General features: G+C 42.0%; 1 protein-coding gene across 1 annotated transcript in view; it reads left to right on the forward strand.

The window, feature by feature from the left end:
• Nucleotides 1–23,046, forward strand: part of SIDT2 (SID1 transmembrane family member 2) — a 111,086-nt gene that overhangs the window by 19,482 nt on the left and 68,558 nt on the right. The window contains exons 3-5 of the mRNA XM_077456983.1: nt 10,014–10,135; nt 14,457–14,627; nt 14,718–14,757. Coding sequence (XP_077313109.1) covers nt 10,014–10,135; nt 14,457–14,627; nt 14,718–14,757 — 333 coding nt within the window. The remainder of the gene's footprint in view (nt 1–10,013; nt 10,136–14,456; nt 14,628–14,717; nt 14,758–23,046) is intronic.

The following is a 23,046-nucleotide window of genomic DNA, read 5'->3' on the forward strand; positions in this document are numbered from 1 at the left end:
ATAGTATACTGTTCATACACTTGTTGCAGTGTATCTAAATCCAAAACAAAAATGCAATTTGACTCAGTTTACCAATCCTTAGATGTAGTGGCTACGTAAATTTTTTCTGCTTTTCCCTTTTTTATTTTCACCTGGTAATCCTGAAAATAACATCCTTCCTGTTCCCCATTGCACTGAGAAACAGCATTGTCACCCTAGACTACTCTCCTCAATTGGACTACAAACCCCTTCCCTTTTTCATCTCCCTTTATATAGGTAGACAGGTTGTATAGTTCACAGAAGGTAGATGGGAAGGCTGAAATATTTTGAGATTTCAGTTCAGGAGGATGTGACAAAGACATGATATTTCTGGCAGGATCAGCAGGTATTTTCTGTACTTGCAGAATATGTTGTGTTCTGAATGCAGCCACCACATTCTAGGACCAGTAAGCTCAGTTATATTACATTTTTGTTCTTTGGGTTTAGATTTAATTTAATCAGGCCATATCTGAAGACGTGTTTGTTTTTGCATTGTAATTAAACTTCCTCCTTCCAACAAAATGACCCTAGGGTTATAGTACATGCTATATTGGGTCATAAATCTACTTGCCAGCTTTGCCACTGTTTTACATTGTTGCTGGTGGTTTCATTGTTGGCTTTATTTGTGTTGTTATCCTTGAAATTCTAGTAAAGGTGAAATCATTTTTATGACGTGGCATAGGTTATCTTAAAGGACCAATAACACAAAATATTCAATTTTGTTAGCTGTATGCACAGAAAGCGAAATTAAACATCCACAATTTTTATATATTTTTTTTAAATGGCCATCAGGAGCTTTTAGCGATGGTATGCTAGTATGCACAGCATATCGGCACATTATCGAAGACTTGCCTGGCAAGTGAATCCCCTATGGTACTGTGCTTTCAGCATTCCTGGCAGTCATGGGTGCTGCCATCTTCTGTCATAGAAAAGCAGCATCCAGCCCTACTGCCTTTAGCCTGTCAGTCTATGGCTGGATGGAGCGGAGCTCTGTACCGAGTGGTACCCATGTTTGGGGCCTTGTGGCTTCTAGGACAAATGCACCTAATGCAGAAGACCGCTAGATGGCCCTGTGTGCAAGGGACCTAAGTAACAGAACTGTGTTTGTTAAAGCTGATGTCCAGGTATGATCTTAATGTGGTATTAAAGCTCAACCGCGGGATAAGCAAATATATTGCCTGAAAGCAAAATTCATGTGTGGTGTTCCTGGAATCTTGGTGTAGTTTGTGTACTTTTTATAGATTTGTGCAATAATCCAGTGTGAAAATGTTACCTCTGTGCAGGAGCTTACTCATATAAAAACCGCTCATTGCTGCTCCTCTACTTGTGCAGGGTGACTGGTCTGGTCTCCGCCCCCCTCCTCTAGTTTCCTGCAGGCAGCCTGTAGCGGGTTATATAGAGTTACATCGTGAGGTTGAAAAAAAAGTCCAAACTGTGTGTGTGCTTGTTAGTATTACATTGTATATCCCTGTATGTTATGGTCATTCAGGTGCCTATCTAATAGTTTTTTGAAATTATCGATGTTCCCTCGCTGAAACCACCGCCTGTGGAAGGGAATGCCACATCCTTATCGCTCTTGCAGTAAAGAACCCTCTATGCAGATTAAGTTTGAACCGCTTCTCTTCTAATTTTAGTGAACGACCGAGTCTTTTTATATTCCCTTTCGCGGAATAGGTTCATCCCTATTGTGGTATCACCAGTACGGTATTTGTACATTGAAATCATATCCCCTCTCAAGCGTGTCTTCTCCAGAGAGAATAAGTTCAGTGCTCACAACCTTTCCTCATAAACTAAGGTCCTCCAGTACCTTTTTATTAGCTTTGTTGCCCTCCTCTGGACTCTCCAATTCCAGCACATCCCTCCTGAGGACTGGTGCCCAGAACTAGACAGCATACTCCAGGTGAGGCTGGACCAGAGTCTTGTAGAGTGGGAGAATTATAATTTTATCTCAGGAGATAATCCCCCCTTTTTAATGTATGCCAATATTATGTTTGCTTTGCTTGCAGCAGCTTGACATTGTATGCCATTGCCATTTACTAGGACCCCCAGTTCCTTTTCCATCCTACATTCCCCCAGAGATTCTCCCCATAGTGAGTAGATTGCATTTGGATGGCAAAAATATGAATGCCTTCTATTACATTTCTCTACATGAAACCTCATTTGCCATGTAGTTGCCCACCACATTAATTTGTTCAGATCTTCATGCAAGGTTTCCACATCCTGCAGAGAAATGATTGCCCTTCTTGGCTTAAAATCATCTGCAAGTACCGAGATTAAGCTGTTTTATCTCATCCTCCAGGTCGTGTATTAATGGTCCCAGGACAGAACACTGGGGGGGCCCCGCTTTCTACACTAGACCATTCCGGGTACTCCCCATTTATCACCACCCTCTGGACTCGCCTCCGTAGCCAGTTTTCAATCCATGTACTCACCCTTTGGTCCACGCCAACAGACTGAGTTTGTATAGTAAATGTTTATGGGGAACTGTGTCAAATGCCTTTGCAAAATCCAGATACACCATGTCTACCGGCCTTCCTTTATCTAGATGGCAACTCACCTCCTCATAGAAGGTTAGTAGGTTGGTTTGGCAAGAACGATTCTTCATTAATCCGTGCTGATTACTGCTAATAATACAGTTTTTTTCATTACTAAAATCTTGTATCTAGTACTTTATCATCCCCTTCAAGAGCTTGCATACTATTGATATTAGGCTAACTGGTCTGTAATTCCCAGGGATGTATCTTGGCCCTTTTTTAAATATTGGTGCTATATTGGCTTTTCTCAAATCAACTGGGACCATTCCAGTCAGTAGACTGTCAGTAAAAATTAGGAACAATTGTCTGGCAATTATTTGCCTGAGTTCCTTAAGGACCCTTGGGTGCAAGCCATCTGGTCCCAGTGACTTATTAATGTTAAAAAAAAAAAAACCTTTAAGTCTATTTCTAATTTTATCCGGGGTTATCCATGCAGGTGCTTCTTGTGATGTGTCATGAGGATAAACATTGCAGTTTTGGTTACTGAAGCCCCCCGATTCCCTCGTGAAGACTGAGGAAAAGAATAAATTCAATACCTTCGCTCTCTCTCCATCCTTAGTAACCAGATTCCTTTCATCATTCTTGGTGGGGCCAATATGATCTGACTTCCCCTTTCTTACTATTTATATACTTAAAGTGGAGTTCCACTGGATTTTTTTTTTTGAAGAAATTATTATTAATATATATATTTATTTATTTTTTTTTCTACTTTTTTATGCCTGTTGCTATCTGGTCCCTCTAAATCTGCCTCCTTCATCACCTCAGCTCCTGACATCGCCTCCTTCGGCACCTCCGCTCATTACTGCTCTTGGGAGATGTGTGTCATCATTTCCTAGGAGTCAGTGGGCTGCGCCGAGGGCTAGGTTGCCATAACAACGGCGCAGCCACTTCCGCCGCTGCCGCCCTTTCATAGTTTCATAGTTAGTAGGGTTGAATAAAGACACCAGTCCATCCAGTTCAACCTGAGTGTCTACAATTGTCCCTATCCCTGTACATTGCACACTCACATTGGTCCCTACCCTCAAGGAGCCCACAATCCAAGGTCCCCATTCATATACTAGGGCCAATTTTGGACAGAAGCCAATTAACCTACCTGCATGTCTTTGGTTTGTGGGAGGAAACCGGAGTACCCGGCGGAAACCCACGCAGGCACAGGGAGAACATGCAAACTCCAGGCAGGTAGAGTCGTGGGTGGGATTCAAACCAGCGACCCTTCTTACTGCTAGGCGAGAGTGCTAACCACTACACCACTGTGCCGCCCTTTGTTATGGCAACCTGTATACTTTACAGCGCTACTACTGCACATTACTGCGCATGCGTGAGAACGGGGTGGTGCATGCTGGTCCAGCAGCAGCACCGTATCCCGGAACAGGATGCTTGTGGGCTCCACAAGCAAAATGAGAACAAGGAGAGAACACCAAGATCAAAGTTAAACAGATGAAACCGGACATCGGGGGAGAAATAAAACGGAAGACGTGAGTGTTAAAACACCTTTTTGTAAATGCTTGTAAAATATATTTATATTGTAGTTGGAACTCCGCTTTAAATAATTTCTTGGGATCTTCCTCTTCCTCTTCCTCTTCTTCCTCTTCTTCTTCCTCCGCTATGTGCCCTTCATGTTCTATCTTAGAAGCCCCAATTGTACCCTTACATTTCTTGTTGCTTTCTTTTGTAAAGTTGGAATGCAGATGATTAACCCTCAGCCTTGTATTTTTTGAAGGCCTTCTCCTTTTGCTTTTTGATATGTTCTTAGGTTGGAGTTAAGCCACCCAGGACTTTTATTAGCTATTTTAAATTTATTTCCCATTGGGATGCACTGGCTAATACCCTTATTTTAATATGCTCTTAAAGCACACCCATTTTTCAGTGTTTTTTGTCCCCTAAGATTTTATCCCATTTGTTCTAGGTTCACATCTATGCGGCTGCAGTTGATGTGTTTTTCAGGCATGTTTTTCGGTGCATCTTGCGTTTTTAAAACGGCAGGTTTTTTTAATGCATTTTTGCATGCAGTTTTCATTTAGAATTTGCATTTTGCATTTACACTGTAAAACGCACTGTATATAGCTGGTTGCTAAGGAGGGGGCCGGGAAGCTGGGCGCTGCGTCCTTAGCACTCAATGAGTCATCCCTTGTGACAATGACCGGGCTCTTTGGGTGATGTCATCGGATGGCCACGCCCCATTTCTATAGGTCCGCCTCCCCCTCGGGTTTGGGGGCTGCTGGTTAGGGGGCTGTGAAACTGCTGGGCCACTCCCACGACTCTGCTCTCTGCACAGGTTTTGTACAGCACAGTGATGATGTCACTGCTACTACAAGTTAATATCTGGATTTGCTTTGGCATTTGGTGCACACAAAATAGATTCTTATCTGTTGTGGCTATTGAGGAATATTTTTAAAGGAAATTTTTTATTTTAATTTTTTAAATATTGCAACCAATTACCAATTCTTAGTGATGGCTGTAGTCATTTTTATAGGTGTTTTCTTTTATTTTCACCTTGTGATCTGGCCAGTAAGTCTTTGTTGTTTTTCAACAGAACAAGCGGCCCTGCAGATATAGCAGTTAAGAAGGTTGGGACTAAGGATGAGCTCCGGCGTGTTTGCATGGAACACGTGCAGAGCCCACCAGGAAGTCGGCACGGTGCTGCACTATACGCAAGCAGTGAGACATTGCCCCGATGCGCGGCTGCAGAGATCGGCAATGTCTCACTGCCTGTAAATAGCGCAGCGCCCTGCCGACTTTCTGGCGGGCTCTGCACGTGAACCAGGCGAACACGCCGGAGCTCATCCCTAGTTGGGACAAACCATTTACCACTGACATGGGTGCTTACAATGATCCACATGTATTTAAGGGGGAAAAAACTGTTTGCTATAACTAATTATGAAGTGTTTTAGCTTACGTTTTTAGTTTAGAGCCGCCTTCCCCCAGACTGACCATTCTGCTGTCCAAATGTGCCTCCTGTGCTCCTTCATGGAGATTGGAGGCACTCTAATACAGGATCATGTGTTACTGGCCAGATCACCAGGTGAAAACAGAGGGCAAAAAAGGTCTGGGGGAAAAAAAAAGGGAGAAAACAAATGCAGCCACAACATGAAATTGGTAAGTTGCAATGCATTACGTTTTTTAGTTTTGGCTTTAATACCGCTTGGAGCAGTGTTACAATATGCAGGTCGCCTGATTCAGACTGACAGTTGTCATACCGGTTATTGTATGTGTCTAACAATGGAGAGGTTCATGGGGTTTCCCCAGTTAGAGGTGTTGGTTTTTTCTTCCTGTTAGTCAAGACATATATATTATTTCAACACTGGAAAATGTCAGTAAAGGTTTATTGTGAAATTCGTCACTACAGTGAACTCTGGAATATCAGCCATTCATTGTGGCTTATTTACCTGATGTGAACAAAAAAGAAAAGGGATGTTTTCTCCATAAACCAGACCCCCCCGGATAGGAGAGTGGGACTAGTATGTGTGACAGATTCAGGGTAATATATTCATTTGCCTGCTTTCTGGTATGTTGCAATAAAAGCCCCACTCCAGCCAAACTTTTCCTACCATTCCGGATAGAGTGGGGATGGAATAGAGCCCAGCGGCCTTGTTCAGTGCTTTGGCTCTTATTGTGTGGCCCTTGGGGCCCCTGCAGACAGTAGCCTGTGCTTTTTGATTTTTTACTCAAGCCAATGAAGATTCTGCGGGACCCTGGGGGTCCTAGTAGATGATAGGCTCAGCAATGGCATGCAATGCCAAGCTGCTGCTAACAAAGCAAACAGAATATTGGCATGCATTAAAAAGGGGATCATCTCCATAGCTAAAACGATAATTCTCCCGCTCTACAAGACTCTGGTCTGGCCACACCTGGAGTATGCTGTCCAGTTCTGGGCACCAGTCCTCAGGAAGGATGTACTGGAAATGGAGCAAGTACAAAGAAGTGCAACAAAGCTAATAAAGGGTCCGGAGGATATTAGTTATGAGGAAAGGTTGCGAGCACTGAACTTATTCTCTCTGGAGAAGAGACACTTAAGAGGGGATATGATTTCAATATACAAATACCATACTGGTGACCCCACAATAGGGATAAAACTTTTTGCGTGGAAGGGAGTTTAACAAGACACGTGGCCACTCATTAAAATTAGAAGAAAAGGGTTTTAACCTTAATCTACGTAGAGGTTTCTTTACTGTAAGAGCAGCAAGGATGAGGAATTCCCTTCCACAGGCGGTGGTCTCAGTGGGGAGCATCGATAGTTTCAAAAAACTATTAGATAAGCACCTGAATGACCACAACATACAAGGACATACAATAATAAGCACACACATAGGTTGGACTTGATGGACTTTTTTCAACCTCACCTGCTCTCTAACTGGCTTCTAGTTACTTATTTCTGTGCTGGGTTTTTTTTTTCTTCGATTGTAATAAAGCCTTATGTACACGTGGAGGTTTGGCCCGTGTTGAATCCCAGAGCTTGCGCCTGTCAATTGATGATACCCTGAAATATGTGGCGGCTAGACACTGTACCACGTGGTACTTGCATTTAGGGACGTATGTATTCAGGGATATATGCCAGTACGCAGGAATTTTTTGTCCAGCTACTGCATATTTTAGCTAGTCATAGATCTGAACAGGCTGCTGACAACAGAACTGGAAGTTGCAACCTGGGCACCTGAAAATGCCAGGATTCGTTTGACACACAGGCCAAACTGCCCATGTGCTTATAGCCCAATAATGCATATTACGGAGACTGCAGACAGGAGATGGTCAAATGTCCATTCTATGATTGTCTCCTGACGCATGTCCCCAGTCTCCAACAACTGATGTTTGCAGTCTCTGAACGCTTTCTGACATCATGAAAGGTGACCGCTGATGGGTTAGAGCCTCTGTGACCTTTTTTTCTATTTTAAAGATTAAAGGCAAAACTTCTTCTTTATTTTAATTTTTTTGAAAGAGTAGAGGGGGATTATGAAGTAACTGATAAATACAACCTATTATTATCATCAGTTATGTATTACTTTGTCTAGTCCCTTTAGATTAGTTAGTCTATCTATACTCTGAGCACATGCTATCGTTAATATCACAATACTATAACAATTAGCTATGAAACAAAATACACGGTCTAGGATCAATCAAATCTCTTTTATTTCCCAAGGAAATAAGAAAGCTTGCATAAGGTATCAATAGAAGTCACAAGAGTATATAGCATACAAGCATTATACTTATCAGACCCTCGTGACTGGACCTCCTGATGGAATGAGAGGCAGCTCCCATTGATGAACCCCTTTTTGATACACACCTCAGCCACACCACACCCCATTGCCCACCCTCCTTTGCCTGTGGACCAATCAGCGTCTCTGGGGCGTCTCCTCCCCCAGGCTAACTACCTCTGACAATCCTGCCATAATTGGCCTCTGGGGGGCAGTGTTTGCCCATGAATTGTAACTGCTCCGACTGGGTTCACATCTTGTGATTCGATCTTGGACGCCCTTCCCGCTCATTAGTTATCTTTTTGTCCTTACAGACAGACGGGCGCCGTCATTGTCCTAAATGTCTTTGAAGCTCCGTGCACACCAGGTGGGCTGAATAGAACTCATTCTGCTATGCAGATTCTGTTTGGTGCCACATTCCTCTATACCTTTAAACATGTGGGACTGCAAATATCAATATGGCTGAGTTCGGTTGTACAAACAGATGTGTAGAACTTTATACGTATAACATTGATTCATGTTCGGGAATATGAAAATAAGAGATATCAGAAAGCACTTTGTGGCTGAACAGTGGATATCTCAAATGTATCCATATAGGGAGGTGCCATCATCCTTAATGAATAAAATTTGGAACAAGGATAGGTGGGGACTTTGGGATTTTAAAGGCACCAGATAGATTCAAAAAATGTAAAAGATAGGGTTTAATATTTTTTTATATAAATTTATTCAAATATAGAAAATACATACAAGATAGAATGATTAAAAAGATTTTTTGACACAGGAAATATATCCACACATATAGGGATCTACCTCAGCATTCACATCACAGATCAAGTGGTATAATTCAACATCTATGCAAGATCTATACTTGGGCAGTGGATAAAGCTGCACAAGTCAAGTCTAGTGTGTGTATTGGCGTGAGGCATCCGCCATACACACGTGCAGTCTGAAATGTCTTTGTATCCACTGCACAAAATAAAAATGACATCAGCATACCTCCTACCTTTCTGGCTAGTACTGGCTATACTTTTCCAGCGCGTTTTACTTATATGGAAAAAACTACTACATTATATTGAAATACTATCTTTATTGTGTACCATCAGCGACATCTACAGAAAGTTTTGGGAGTGTTTTTTATTCACGCCCCAGAAGAAGCGTTTTTCCTAACAATGCGAAACATGTCGGGCAAGTTTTGTGGACGCTACATCAGCTCATCACTATAGCATTTATACACATTTATCTATGTTTGTTGACGAGATCCCATGTATGGATCTTGCATAGATTTTGAATTATACCACTTGATCTGTGATGTGAATGCTGAGGTAGATCCCTATATGTGTGGATATATTTCCTGTGTCAAAAAATCTTTTTAATCATTCTATCTTGTATGTCTTTTCTATATTTGAATAAATTTATATAAAAAAAATTAAACCCTATCTTTCACATTTTTTGAATCTATCTGGTGCCTTTTAAAATCCCAAAGTCCCCACCTATCCTTGTTCCAAATTGATTCATGTTCGATTCCAACAGATTAGCACACCATTAGCAGTTTTTGTGTGTGCCCCCGATAGGGAGATTTATCCTTTCTTTGTCCTGCTTACCATTATCATTGAAGGTAAAGTAAAATCCCACATTTCGGGTTGCCCCCAGAAAAGTAATAGAGGGGAAATATTCCAATAGTTCTGGTGACCTGGGGGTCCCCAAGGAATCCCCTTAATTTGCAGAGTTTTCCTTCTCGCTTCCTGTTTGGCTATGAGATGGGAAGTTAAGGGAATGGAACACAGATGGTTAAAAAAAATCTGATGGGTTATAACCCTCCCTTGCTCTAAAAAGTTGTGCCTATTGTTCTACATTAAATATGTTGTAAAGGTTTGTTTTATATATTCTAAATAGGTTCCTTTACGCTAGTGCATTGTTGGTTCACTTTTACCTTTTTCCTTTGATTTCCCTTCTAAAAAATGTTTCCCTTGTTTGAATTTCTCACTTCCTGTTCCACCTCAGTAAGCTCTTCTGGCTGACTAAACACCGCTCAGATGATGGTGAGAAGTTTACTGAGGAGAAACAGGAAGTGAGAAATTCAGACGAAGAAAAAAAACATTTAGAAGGGAAAACGAAGGAAAAGGTAAGTGAACCAACAATGCACTAGCTTAAAGGAACCTATTTAGAAAATAAAAAAACTAAGCTTTGCAACCCCTTTAAAGATTTTTGTTAATTTTTTATTTTTTATTTCCTTTTTATAATCCTGCCATGCATTTTCTTTATTCTTGCTTAGACTGAAGGGGTCAGAGTGTCTGTTAAAGTGCTGTCGGATCAGAAGGGAACACCATTGCTTTTTGGCGTCCGGCAGAAGGAGGCAGTTGTGTCTTTCCAAGTACCTCTTACCCTCAGGGGACTGTAAGTAAAGATTTTTATTTCCTTTAACTAAACGCACACATTTTAAATGATTTCAAGTAAACCTAAAGGACTAAATTGTACATTGTCTTCGGTCAAAATCTGTAATATTTTTCTATCCCCTGGTTTCAATACAATCATGCCTGATGATCTTGCCAGCAAGGCCACATGCAGTTCCTTTCCTAGGGTGACAACGATTTCCCAGTTCTACTGCAGAGTGGTCGCCCTTTATTGCTCACTCCTGAGTTGGACTATCTTCTGCAGTAATGTGAACCTTCAGCCACCCATGTAGTGTGCACACACTTGAATGAATCTCAGATAATTGCCTAGAGCAGGGGCAGGCAACCTCGGCCCTCCAGCTGTGGCGCAACTACAAGTCCCATGAGACATTACAAGACCCTGACAATCACAGGCATGACTCCTAGAGGCAGAGGCATGATGGAAATTGTAGTTTCACCACAGCTGGAGTGCCGAGGCTGCCTACCCCTGGCCTGGAGGATGTGGACAAAATTAGGTGGACCTTTCAGCCACCAAAAATGCATGGTGTATGCACCTCTGCATCCACACGCAGAAACATTATGACTTAATTTTTTGAGCAATTTCTTTCAATTTTTTAATTTTTTTTATTTCCCCTAGCACTTAGTTTTGAGCAGACACTGGTGGTTTAGCCTAGACCTCACAGACAGCTACATCACTAGTACCAGTGAAAGGCTACCTCACCAGTGCCTTCCTGGTGATCTAGTCTGATTTTGTGCATGTGATGTTGTTCAGTAACAAGCAACCCTAGATCTTGTATGATCTATGTGTCATACGTGATCTAAGGCAGAATGTTTTTGTTCAGTAACAAACCTTCCTGGATCTTGTATGTGCCAGATCTGTCTCAAAATCCATTGGTGGACTAGAATAGAACACGGAAGTAGAAGTCAGGCACCAAACTGTGACATGACATACCTGTGGTAAAGGAGTAAGCAAATACAAAAATAAGTATTTTCCTATTGGTGCATTTACTAGTTTCTTTAAATACATTTATTTAGCGTGGGCAGTTTAGTATGGGAGAGCAGGCCCACTTAAATGATTTATTGGTTTCAATAGCTAGTTTCAACCTAAAAAATATTTTTGGCCTGTTGATTGGCATAGCATACTTCATGCCAGTTTGACATATCCCAGCATCTTGAAAAACAGGTCACTTAAGTAATTGGATACCCACAAGTCCCTACTAATTACTAACTGAATCGCAAAAAACTGTTTCAAAGCTAAAACCACAACAGGATATTTGTTTGCAGAAATGGTCATAATGTGCTTGGATCCATCCAGCAGCTCCGTAGGAAGAAACACCAGGAGTGGCACCAAAAAACAAAGTGAGCGCTCAGAGGACCTCTTGCCAGATATAATGATACTATATTTCACATATGGGTTCAAAATGAACCATTAGGCTATAGCAACAAGTTTATTAAAATTGGCGATGGGATAGTATATATAAAAAAAATATATATACATGTGTAAAACTACCAATCCAGACACCATATGCAGGAGGTGTCCAGTATAATGCAGTTAATCATTGTACAGACGACATCCGCTATGCAATGCTTACTCGGCCTTTGGATTGGCAGTGGGATCTGCTGGTGCTGCGGTGTATAGTGGATGTCGGTACAGTGACTAATTGCATTATACTGGACACCTCCTGCATATGGTGTCTGGATTGGTAGTTTTACACATGTGTATATATTTTTTTTATATGTACTGTCCCAGCTCCAATTTAAAAAAACTTGTTTTAGGGGTTTACACAAGCTATAGCCTAATGGTTACATAGTTACTAAGGTTGAATAAAGACACCAGTCCATCCAGTTCAACCTGAGTGTCTACAATTGACCCTATCCCTGTATATTGCACATCGGCCCCTACTTTCTGAACCCCATATGTGAAATGCAGTAGTCTATCTGGCAAGAGGTCCTCCAAGCGCTCACTTTGTTTGGAATCTTAGTTTAAGTCTGATTGCTAACTGCCTACTAAAGATGGGCAGAAGACCTCTCCAGAGAGATAGGGTGGCCATATATGGCCTGAATTTTAGCCAATCAGCCCGGTAGAGACAGAAATATAATTTTGTTCTTCCATCCACTCTAAACATTGTGGATGGAGGAATCTGTATTACTTTCAGGCAGCCATGGCTCTTGTCACTGTTCTGATTATAATTTTTTGCACCTAGCTAAGATGAATTTAAATAGACTATTGTCGAACCAAGTGGAGCTCCAAATTCAGCACAACGCTAAAGCTGAAACTTGGTCGGTCTTTTTAAAATTTTTTTTTTTTTTTTTTTTTTCATTAAACAAGCTGGTTTAACAAAAAAAGTGACTCGATTTACCCCCCTCCCTCTCCCCATCTACACATTCCAGGTGGATATGTATTCTGACAGTAGGGAGACTTCCCCACCATCAGAATGCATGCTATATGCTATGAGCGTGGGGTGCTGATTTGAGCAGAAATTTTCAAGCAAGGTGGTAGTACAGTGGTAGATCAACTTCTGTCCAACCATAGTGCCCACACATGGATCAAAATTCATCAGATCCCTGCTGAACCAGATGAATTTCGATCAATTTTTGGGAGGCTTAATGACTCATTTAGATTTGCAGTTGGGGGTAAAAATTCTGGATTTTTTCCACCCCCCCACAGACCACTTAGGCTTCAAAGGCAGCCATTAACATTCTATGGCCAGTACTGCTGCAGAATGCAACCCATTAGGGGAATAGGGTTGAGCTATAACCATGTGCAATGCATGTGGCTGCAGCTCATTGGTGCAGAATTTACAGGGTGAGGAAGGGACCTATTGCATCCCCCAAAGCCTGTCAAAGGCTTCTGAAAAGCCATCCACCACGGATCGCTTTCCAGATGTGCAAAAGTAACAGCTGCACGTCTAAAGGTTGCCTTTTGATTCTTAGGGGGTTATTTACTAAAGGCAAATCCACTTTGCACTACAAGTGCAAAGTGCACTAGAAATTGCACTGAAAGTGCACTTGGAAGTAAAATCGCTGTAGATCTGAGGGGGACATGCAAGGAAAATAAAAAACAGCATTTAAGCTTGCACATAATTTTATAATCTGCAGAGCTTCCCCTCATTTCAGATTTACCCCTTAGATTTTCAGCGACTGCACTTCCAAGTGCAATTTAAAGGGCACTTTGGATCGTCCACAGAACTTTTTTCAGGGGCTCATCATTTTAAGGTCAGCCATGCAATGTAAAAATATGTACATTCTCTAGGTTATATTTATATGGGCATGCTATGCCTGGTTCGAGTAATTTCCAATACAAAGTGACGCTGAATTATCTCTCATATAACACGTATATCTTTCCAGTGGAAAGATATGTGTTATATAAGAGAGATAATTTAGCTTCACTTTGTATTGGAAGTTACTGAGGCCAGACGTACCCCCAGTCCATGCCCATATACATATAGCCTAGAGAATGTACATCTGTTGTGGCCATATTTTGATCTTGATGAAAACCGCCTATACAAAGTGAAGATGATGAATTATCTCTTAACATACACAGACATATCTTTCCAGTAATAGCTGTCCAACTTTCCAGAAATATATAAATGCTCCTAACTGCTCTTACCTGTGGTTCTTCTGTTGCTTGGCGCCCACGCTGGTTGGATCTACACAACAAGTACACAGGCAGGCTAATGATCGTTGAAGAGCAGCCACCTTATCTGATAATTGTGCAGGGGGTGAGGGAGGGACATCAGATGTGTCAGGACAGAGAGCAGCTGGCTGACTCAGAAACAGTTGGTGGCGGACACTGCAGCTGGCAACTGCAACACCTTCTTGATGATTCGGGGGGGGGGGCCCTGCGCATGCCCATGTTTATCTCAATCTCTAGAGAGATATAAAATCTCTCTCTCTCTCTCTCTCTCTCTCTCTCTCTCTCTCTCTCTCTCTCTCTCTCTCTCTCTCTCTCTCTCTCTCTCTCTCTCTCTCTCTCTCTCTCTCTCTCTCTCTCTCTCTCTCTCTCTCTCTCTCCCTCTCTCCCTCTCTCTCTCTCTCCCTCTCCTCCCTCTCTCCCTCTCTCCCTCTCTCCCTCTCCTCCCTCTCTCCCTCTCTCCCTCTCTCCCTCTCTCTCTCTCTCTCTCTCTCTCTCTCTCTCTCTCTCTCTCTCTCTCTCTCTCTCCCTCTCTCCCTCTCTCCCTCTCTCCCTCTCTCCCTCTCTCCCTCTCTCTCTCTCTCTCTCTCTCTCTCTCTCTCTCTCTCTCTCTCTCTCTCTCTCTCTCTCTCTTCTCTCTCTCTCCCCCATATTCATATATATAATGCTATCTCGGTATGTATTTTCTCAGATTTCAGCGTAATTATCAATACCGAGATGTTGGACGCACATTGTGCCAACCACCAACCAGGGCAGAGTCAGAGACGGAGTCCTTCTATGTGGTGTTTCCACCCTCTCGGAGAAAAAGTACCACGTACCTTCTACGTGTCACACATGTGGAGAATTTTGTACTGCGTGAGAAGCAATCTATAGTGTTTCTGTATGTGTGTATAATGATATCATGTCTCCGTCAGAGTGAAATTCATGGGATCTTTGTTTTGTAGGACAAAAGAACGGTTTCAGTTTTTAATGCAACTCCTGCTCAGCCTCAGGTATAATGTGTAAAAGGTGGCAATGTATATGTTGTGTATCTGCTCCAGACAAGAGTTATGTGTTTGCAGTTGTGGATATGTTGGTGTTCTGTGTGTTAATATTGAACTTTAACTAATGGTCGTCTTTACACAGTGGAAAAGGTACATAGTCTAAAAGGCAAATATTTGTCAGTTACACGATTAACGTTTCCCACACTTTGCTCTATTTCGTTGATGGTGATGATCGGCATAAATTAGAGGAAATTTGAAGAATGTGAACACACTGGTTCAGGTTCTACCCAGGAGCTATGTTCAAACATGGAAAGTGTCTTTATTTCTGTGGGATTCACTCAGATATTATCCCAGTATAGAAATTTCAATATAGAAATCCAACATTTTTGAGTTGTCATTGGAACAGCAGAAGAGGGGTTTTCTGGGGACACCCTGTTAGTTACAGCTATCTTAGCCCTTGTACACACGGTCGGACATTCCGACAACAAAATCTGTCGGATTTTGTCCGAAACTTGTGTTGCATACACACGGTTGGACAAAGTTGTTGGAAAATCCGATCGTACGTAACGTGATGACGTTATTTCATTACGACAGGACTACGTTTAGGCTAGTAGCCAATAGCTTTGGTCTAGGAATTTGATCTGAGCATGCGTGGCACTTTGTCCGATCGGAATTCTCTACACATGATCGGACAAAGTCCGATCGGATCATGTTGTCGGAAAGTTTTTATAGCCCAGCTCTAAAACTTTGTCCGTTGGATATTCTGACGGAAAAAGTCAGATGAAGCCCACACACAGTCGGATTATCCGATAACACTGTCCGATTGGACATTTTCCGTCGGAATGTCCCACCGTGTATAAGGGCTTAGGGGTGAATTCCTCTAACTTTGTAGAGAATCTGCTTGCATCCTGTTGGGTTTCTGGGACAGGAAATTAAAGGCCATCTACCCAACAGGAGACCTATAGCAAAAAATACACTGACAGGGGTTTAAACCTTTCCCTACTGTATCTGATGTTCTTAAGTTTAGGTTTCATAATAAAGTGATACTAAACTCTGGTATATAAATAAAAAAAATCCTGTTCACGTATGTATTGTTAACTCAAAAAGTACCTTCTATTGTTCTCAACTTCCTCCATCTCCTCTTCTTTTTTTAATTTTTTAGCTGCTGTAGTCTAAACTTTGTGTTAGAGCGTGGCTACGTTCGTTCTCCATGGTCCCACTGTAGGAATGTAGCCACCCTCTCTTTTTTTTTTTTTTTTTTTTTTTAATCTTTAAACTTTTTTATTTTATTTGCTTTATATTCAAATTTACAAATATTACCACAAAGTAATCACATACAATAATTCCCCTTACAGACAAATTTCCCTTATCCCCCCCTCCCATCCTCCCTCCCCCTATCAACCCCCTCCCATTCCCTCCGCCAATAATATTCCATTCACAATTTATACAAAAGAAAATTTTAAATAACATCAAACTTAAACAAATTGCTCATTCCCTTCTCCCATCCCCCTCCCCACCTCTCATTCATTCCCTCCTTCATCCATCACTCTTGCAACTTACTCGCCCTTTCTCATTGCTCACCCCACTTTCCCCATATTTTAACAAACTTCCCATAATTACCTCTTTTCCTATATATGTATTCCTCCTTTTTTATGTTATCTTTCACCCTTTCCATCCATTCCTTTACTGTAGGCGCTTCCCTCCTCTGCCATTTAAACGCAATTAGTTTCCTCCCCTGAAAAAGGCATCTAATGACCGCTGTGTGGATATCCCTTCGTACCTCCTCTTCTTCTATCAATCCCATTATACAGATTTTGGCTTCTACTTCCAATGATAACCCAAACACTTTATTAATTTTTCCTATTATTCCTACCCAATATCTATGTAATCTTGGGCATCGCCAAATCATATGTATTAAATCTCCTCTTCGGTCCCCACACCTTTGGCATTCTGCATCCTGTCTACTCCCAAATCTAAACAATTTAAGAGGAGTATAATATACCCTATGGATTAAATACATTTGAGATATACTATTTGATGGAGATAAGGAAACTTTCGCCCCCAATGCCAGAACCTTTTCCCACTGTTCTACCGATATTGGGCCCACCTCTCTTTCCCATTTTGCCTTTTTTTCCTCCTCTATTACCCCTTCTTGTTCTGTTCCCTTTAGATACCTATAGATCTCAGAAATACCTCCTTTCGATATATTATAGCTTATGATTCTCCTGAGTGCAGGCATCTTACTCCATTCCAACTTCCTGTTTCTAAATTGTGCCTCTAACGCATGTTTAATTTGTATATAATTAAGGAGGTAATAAGCCGGTAACCCATATTCATCCCTTAATTCCTGAAATGTTTTCAGTCTCCCGTCCTTATATAGTTGTACTAAGAAGTGTATGCCCCTCCGATCCCATTCTACTAATCTCCCCATTTTCTTAATTTCCTCTAAGTTTTTATTTTCCCATATTGGTGAGAATTCTGTATATCCTCTGTACCCCAATATTACTTTTACCTCCTCCCAACACTTTACCATCAGTTGGACTGTGGGGCAACTGGTCCTAAATGAGTCGGCTTCCACGGCTTCCGCGACCGTATTATGTGGAGTATCCCTCCCCAGGGGTCCACCCCCCCTTCCTGTCACTGCCACCAGGTTACCTCCCCTCATATACTGTAATTGGGCAGCCAGAAAGTAGTATCTCATATTAGGTAGTGCCATCCCACCCATTTCCCTTGGTCTCTGTAGTGCTTGTAAGCTAATTCTTGCCACACTGTTCTTCCATATCACCTCTCTAAACAAACTTTCCATTTTTTTAAACCAATATTTTGGAATCCAAACCGGTGAGTTTTGTATAACATATAATATTTGAGGCATCCACACCATCTTAATTAACTTGCACCTACCGGCTACTGACAAGGGGAGGTTCTTCCATACTCTAATTTTACGTTTTAATTTTGACATAAGTGGAACTAAATTCCCTGCTATATACTGCCTTGGGTCTGCCGTCATATTCACTCCCAAGTACTTCATTTGTTTAACTATTTCTATTTGGGATACCTGTACTGGCAGTGGGGTATCGAGGGGATCCACTGGTAGGAGGGCAGATTTTTCCCAGTTAATTTCAAGTCCAGAGAAATACCCGAACTCTTTTATCAGGGTCATTGCCGCCACCAATGAGGGCCCCGTGTCCCCTAATAACAGCAATACATCGTCTGCATACAAGGCAACCTTTTCCTCTTCGTTCCCTCTTTTAAACCCCCGGATATCCTTCGCCTCTCTCAAGGCTATAGCCAGAGGCTCCATCGAGAGGGCGAAAAGCAGGGGCGACAAAGGGCACCCCTGTCTTGTCCCCCTCTCCAAATGGAACCCCTCTGAACATTCCCCATTTATTCTCACTTTCGCCCTAGGGCCTGTATACAGTACTCTTATCCATTGCATAAACCCCGGACCAAATTGAAATTCCGCCAACACCCTCCTCAAATAATGCCACTCCACACTATCGAAGGCTTTTTTTGCATCTAAGGACATAACTGCTCTATTCCCTTTGTTTTCTGAAGGAATCTGAATGTTTAAATAGGTGCGTCTCACATTCATATTTGTGGACCGCCCTGGGATAAACCCAGTTTGGTCCTGATGTATTAGTTTTGGTATTATGTTTTTTACCCTTGTTGCAAGTACTTTTGCCAAAATTTTAACATCTGAACACAATAACGATATGGGTCTATATGATGCGGTCTCCAATTGGTTTTTCCCTTCTTTTGCTAGGACCACCACTGTGGCCTCCATCATTGATTGCGGCAGCTGTCCCGCTTCAAAAGCACCATTGAACACCTGTAGGAGAGCCGGTAAAAGTATCTCCCCAAATTTTTTATAAATCTCTATCGGCAGTCCATCCGGACCTGGTGCTTTCTGATTTGTCATTTCTGCTGTTACTTTTTGCAGCTCCTCCAGGGTCAATGGTGCTTCCAAACCCTCCCTATCTTCCTCCGACAGCCTGGGTAATGTTATTTTCCCAAAAAATTCCTGCATCTCCCCCTCTACTTCAGAGTTTGAAACTTTATATAGTTCCTCATAATATTTTCTAAACTCTTCCACTATTTCAGGTGTTGACTTCCTCATACCTCCCTCCCTATCCAATATCGCCAGTATTATTGGGGACGAACTGTTTGATTTAGCAATCATTGACAATACCCTCCCCACTTGTTCCCCTTCGCCAAAGAAGGACTGCCTCTGGAACTGCCTTTTCTTCTCTTCTTTCTCCCATATAAGTCTTTTATATTCTACCTGATTTTTCTCCCATTCCTTGGAACTTTCTTCTGAGGGGGCCCTTATATACCTCTCTTCTGACCTCCTTACCCTTTCTTTTGCTTCTATTTCCTTTGCTACCCCATTCTTCTTAATCTGTGATATCTTTTTTATTAGTTCCCCCCTTAAGAAGGCTTTCAAGGTATCCCACATTATTCCCAGGGACGTAGATCCCACATTTATGCTCAAAAATTCTTTTAGATTTTCTTTTACCCTCTCCATGTTATCCATTAGTTCTAACCAAAATGGGTTTATCTTCCATTCCCTTCTACTACATCCTCTCCCTGTTGTCATTAAAAACATTACCGGTGAATGGTCCGAAATTCCCCTTGGCTCGTACTCCACTTTCTCCACCATCCCCAGCGCCTCTTCATTACACAGCACCATATCGATCCTGGACAAGGTAGAGTACGTCTTAGAGTGACAAGAATACAGTTTTTTTAAGGGGTTCCACTTTCTCCATATATCCACAAAACCCGTTTCTTCACAGAATTGAAATAACAACCCATTAGGTCCCTCCCTACTACCGACCTTCTGTGGGAACCTATCTATTTTTTGATCCATTATCATATTGAAGTCCCCTGCTATTATGACTGGGATTCCAGGCTTATCCTTTATAAACTTCAGCAGTTCATATAATATTTCTGCATTAAATGGTGGTGGGATATACACAGTTGCAATCACACATACTCTATCTTCTATACCACAAAAAAGGAACACCTATCTCCCTTTAACATCTACGATGCTCTGCCTGCAGGTTAGGCCCGACCCAGGATCTATTAAGACACTCACTCCCCTTGAGTAGGAAGTGTATGTAGAATGATATTGTATCCTATATTTTCTGTGTCTTAGCACACTTATTGTATCACGGTCCAGGTGGGTCTCCTGCAAACAGAGCATCCCATAATTACCCATATTCCCCATGGAAAATAACGCACGTCTCTTCAGCTGTTCCTTCACCCCCCGTATATTCCAAGAACAAATTTTAACCTTTTTAGTGAAGTTCCCTACCTTACTGCTTACTCCCATATTTAAAACCTAAATCGCAATATCATACTTTTATTCTCCATTCTACGTGCTTTTTCTGTGTTTTCACACGTGATCTCCCCCTTACTTTTTTCTTTTTTCCCTGTGCTCCAAAATTTTAATCCCACACATATTTTGTATCTCAAATTTACCGTATTTCTTGTACACATTTTACACACATTTTATATAAATTGAACAATATTATTTCCTTGTGCCTCTCTTAATTTCATTTTCTTGTGCCCTTTTTCCCTGACCACCATATTCAATGCAATTTCACCCATCAACTTTATACTTAAATATATTTTTTTTTTGTGCAATTAATAATCCTTTGCCATGCCTACCTATATCCTTTCCTATCCTTTCAACCTCCTTTCTCTCGCTATCATTCATCCATTCATACTCCCCATCCCTTTTTTCTTTCCCCTCCCCCACCCTCCCATGCCCCACTTGGGGCCCTTCTAAGGGGCTTCCAACATGACCGTTTTTACCTCCCAGGGTGATATATCCTCCCCACCTACTCGCCCTACCCACCCACTCCCATAACTCTTATTTCTATAACAAAAAATAGTCCACATTACTGCCGAGAAAAAAAAAAAAAAAAGGGAGGGGAAGGGGGGAAGAAGAGAGGGAGGGAGACAAACAGAGCAATATGGGGGCATTCCCTCTTAGTCCAGAAAAAGGAAAAAAAAATAAAAAATAAGAAAAATGTCCATTTTCTTTCTATTTTCATATTACAGCATTCCCCTCTGTTGCAGCGGACATTTATTTTCCTCCAACCACGACTTAACTTCTTCTGGACTATTAAAGAATATGTTTTCCCCAAATGCTGATACCCTCAACTTTGCCGGATAAAGCAATGCATAGTTCACTTTAAGACTCTGCAATTTCTTTTTGCACTCTATAAACTTGGCTCTCTGTCCTTGCAGCTCTGGGGAAAAATCCGGGTACAATGAAATCTTTACCCCATTATATTAAAGGTTACGCAGTTCTCTTGCTCTTTGAAGGATAACAACTTTATCTCTATAGGACAGCAATTGGATGATTATGGGTCTAGGATGACTTCTTCCTTCCACCATCCTAAACGGAATTCTGTACGCCCTTTCGATTGCAAAAAATCTTGATAGCTTCTCACTCCCTACTTTATCCTTTATCCATATTTCCATAAATTCAGCAAGATTATTGCCTTCACTTTTCTCCGGGACACCTAAAACTCTGATATTTTTCCTGCGTATAATATTTTCCATATTATCCATTTTAGCCATACACAAATTTAACTGGCCCTTCATCATCTGCATCTCCTGTTTCAGCGGGAGTACATCATCCTCCACCTGGCTGACTCTCTCCTCCATATCTGATATACGGGCCGCAGTTTTCTGTACTTCATTTTTAAGATTTATCCCGTCTTCTCTTATCTGCTTTAATTGGTCTGATACATCATCCAATGATAATTTACATGTATTCACCGCAGAAAGAATTTCTTTTAGTGATGGTTCTTTACCTTTTGCCCAAATTTCTCCTTCTGTACTTATCTCAGTGTCCCGTCCAGTCCCCCTCTCCAAGGAGAGATTGCTCACGGACGCTTGTGCTTCCGATATTCCACCCATTACACCCGTAGTGTCCGACCGGACTGCCATACATATTGCTTTATTTAAACTTGTCGGCTCTATTTCGGACGTCAAGCCCTGGCTTTTCCTTCCGACCGTTTGCACGGCTGCAGTACTCTGCAGCCGCCCCTCTCCGACTTGCACGTTCTTTTTAGGTGTTTGGTTTGGGGTCTGATTAGGCGTATGAGCATATCGCTCCAGTTTAGAAGCGGCGGCAGCAGCAGCAACGCCTGTCAGCCCGGTCGAGTGGCCAGCCTTATCTTTGGAACTACGTAGTATTTGTGATCCATTATGTGTGGTCGCCTCCTCCACCCCCCTTTTCCTAGTCATACCTTCGGGTCTTACGTCTCTTCCACCGGGGGGGGGTGTCGCTCAATCCCTCCCTTCGCTTGGATTCCCTCTCTCACAGGGTTTCTTACGTGGGGATCGGTGTTCCTCTATGGGAGAGCTTCCTATGGCGACCTCCACATGTCTCCACTGTTACGCCGTTCGGTCAACCGAGTGTACCGTTACTCTCGCTTTCGTGGTGTCACAGCTTCACAGCGTCCCCTCGTTTCGGCTCCTCAACGCTCGGCTTCTCCTTCCCTCCTCCTCCTCCAAACTACCTTGGCAGCATTAGTCTCTGGAGCGAGCGGTAGGTCTGAGCCCGCCGCAACCTCTCACCCTGACATCCGGTCACGCCCCCGGGAGGTAGGCTTGGCCACCCTCTCTTACTGACTCACAGGATAGGCTAAGGATGTGTATTGTGCATAGGGATATGCAGATGACTGCAAAGAACATGCTGCTTATTCCACACAAACAGAAGTGAGGGGAAAAGTAGAGGTTTGGGTGCGGGACTTTAAAAGGAGGCAGAAAAACGCAGTAAGAAATTATTTAATGAAAGATAGATTACAGGGCAATTAAATAGTCAATGTTGCATAGTGGTTTTTTTTTTTTTTTTTTTTTTTTTTTTTTTTTAAGTAGGCCTTTGAGCTAGCCATACGTTATAAAATGTTCTTGTTCAATTTCCTTTAGATTTACCTTCAACCATGTAGAGCAGGGGTCTCCAAAATATGGCCCTCCAGGAACTTCAATTTCCATCGTGCCTAGTCATGCCTGTGAATGTCCGATATTTTATTTATTTATTTATTTATTTATTTATTTATTTTTTTTACAATGCCTCATGGGACGTGTAGTTCCACAACGGCTGGAGGGCGTATTTTGTAGATTCCTGATGTAGAGCAAGGGCCCTCCTGACTGCATACAAATTGAAAGTGTTTAGGTGTGACCTCCCATATTATGTATGGCCAGCTTTAGTTAAGTTTTTTTTTTTTTTTTTTTTGGTCATATAAAAAAATGAAAGTCACGGTGGCCCGTTTATTCAGT

Source organism: Lithobates pipiens, unplaced genomic scaffold (genome assembly GCF_037356315.1).
Source record: "Lithobates pipiens isolate NorthernLeopardFrog02 unplaced genomic scaffold, aLitPip1_a1.2 Scaffold_27, whole genome shotgun sequence".
Classification (NCBI taxonomy): Eukaryota; Metazoa; Chordata; class Amphibia; order Anura; family Ranidae; genus Lithobates; species Lithobates pipiens.